At 31.8% G+C, this 2,085-nt stretch overlaps 1 protein-coding gene across 1 annotated transcript; it reads left to right on the plus strand.

Moving 5' to 3' along the window:
- Nucleotides 1-668: 668 nt before the first annotated feature.
- On the plus strand, nt 669-1,726 carry LOC130808021 (arabinogalactan protein 1-like). Its single transcript, XM_057673453.1, has one exon. It carries the CDS (start codon nt 982-984, stop codon nt 1,573-1,575), a length of 594 nt encoding a protein of 197 aa, XP_057529436.1. The 5' UTR covers nt 669-981; the 3' UTR covers nt 1,576-1,726.
- Nucleotides 1,727-2,085: the final 359 nt, after the last annotated feature.

Here is a 2,085-nt window from a genome sequence, read left to right on the forward strand (position 1 = left end):
AATTTTTACTTAAATATGGTTTTGTTTTTACAATTTTAAAACGAAGTTTAATAAAATGGTATTATTCTACCATTCTATGGATGAATTTAAAACAATAAATAAATAGTCAATAAAACTATCAATAATAGTGTTAAAATATTACACAATACAAGTACTCTTATTCAATGCATACATGATGGTTTTATCTTATTCAATAATAATGATATTGCTCTTTCTTCAACAGCTTCTGTCCATAATGGACTTGAAAATAAAATTGTAAGTATAATGTTTGCTTACGCTGGATGTGAAGATAAATGAAGTTTCGATTTCGAATTATGTTTGTCAATTGATTCAATAAATGCTCTTGGAAATAACCAAGAGTACAAGGCTTCTTTCTTATAAAAAATTTCAATTTTAATTTAAGAATGATTAACTCAAACTTTAAAGTGATAAATTATGATCAACTATAACTTATAAAAAAATTCATTTTTAACCTTAAATGTATCAATTATAATCTTATATAAATTAAGTATTGAGCGTATATTGAAAAAAATTATAATTAAACTGATTAGGTTATTTATCTCATATTGAAATTGTGTCGTCGAAAACCAGCTGATAGAAAATAACTTTCTCATGGAACTGTGAGAAGAACAATGTTCCAAAAACGCAATATTAATTATTAAGGACAAAGTTTTCGGAAAGTTTAATCCGCGCAAACGGCAACTGTCCTGTTTAAAATAACGGCTACATAACCTTTAATAGCCGGTAACCTCGAAAAATTCCGTCTCAACGGTCATCTTTCTCTTTTGTCGCCAGAATCCCAATTTTTGTCACTATTTCATAAATCTCTCTTGCTTGACTATAAAACCGCTCATTAATCATCTTCAATCCCAAAGAAATTCACCAAAAAACTTAAAATCCATCAATTTTCCCACAATAATTCTTCAAAAGACAAACATTCTCTCAAGACAATTGTTATTTTATCAGTTTCAAAAGTACAAAATGCATAGATTAATTGTAATTCCATTTTTTGTTGGTTTGATTTTATTATTCCATTCAATTGTACCAACAAATTGTCTATCTCCTACTCATTCTCCTGCACCATCTCCGATTTCTCATCCTAAAAAATCTCATTCTCCCTCGATTTCTCCGGCGCATTCTCCATCGAGTTCTCCAGCGCATTCTCCATCGATTTCTCCGGCGCATTCTCCGATGAATTCATCACCGACGGCGACTCCTCCAGTGAGTTCTCCTGATACAATCGCTCCTGTTTCGTCGCCACCTGCGATCGCTCCTGTTTCGTCGCCACCAGCGATCACTCCTGTTTCTCCGGTGATTACTCCAGTGAGTTCTCCGGCGGAGGTTCCGGGGATTGCTGCATCACCTGTGGAGAGCATTCCATCGAGTTCTGCTCCTCCGGTCGAGGCGCCTACTGGATTGATTCCTTCTATAGCCGATTCTCCGGCAGGTTCTTCACCGGAGGCGTCCGAAGGGCCGATGCCGATTGCGGATGATCGGTCAGGATCAGATGTTATATTTGGGGTTGGAGGTGTACTTTTGAGTGGGATGGCTGTTTTGGTTGCTTTGGGTGTTTAAGAGCATGTGATTGATTGGTGATGATTATTGGTAATTATTTTAATTTGTTAGTTTATTTTATTATGTTAAGTTAATTATGTTGGAGAAATTTATTATGGTTTGTAATTATTTTTAGCAAAATTAATTTTAATTTATTTAATTTAATTCTAAATAATTTATCATTTTTTACGCAAGTTCATATAATTAAATAATTAATTAATTTATTCAATTATTGTGCACAAAAAAGAATGTCACCCATTTAATTGTGTCTATTACAGTAATTATAAAAATAGGCCAAAAAATTAGAATAATTTGCCTAAAGGGTGTTGAAAATAAAAAAAATTTAATTTTGATGTTCTCTAATACTTAATTCTCAAAATAGTGTTTCCTTTTAGGTAAGTAGTTTTACTGAGCTAAAAATATTTGGTTCGAAAATCTTATCCTAACAATTAACTTAATAAATTTTATTCATGTTGTTATTTATCTTGTATTTATTGTCTTATATTTTTGGATCTCTATGAATAAGAATGT

This window comes from Amaranthus tricolor, chromosome 3, assembly GCF_026212465.1.
Source record: "Amaranthus tricolor cultivar Red isolate AtriRed21 chromosome 3, ASM2621246v1, whole genome shotgun sequence".
Taxonomy (NCBI): Eukaryota; Viridiplantae; Streptophyta; class Magnoliopsida; order Caryophyllales; family Amaranthaceae; genus Amaranthus; species Amaranthus tricolor.

Excerpts from the sequence above, each read along its gene's own strand:
- LOC130808021 (XM_057673453.1), top strand. The coding sequence starts at position 982 with ATGCATAGATTAATTGTAATTCCATTTTTTGTTGGTTTGATTTTATTA.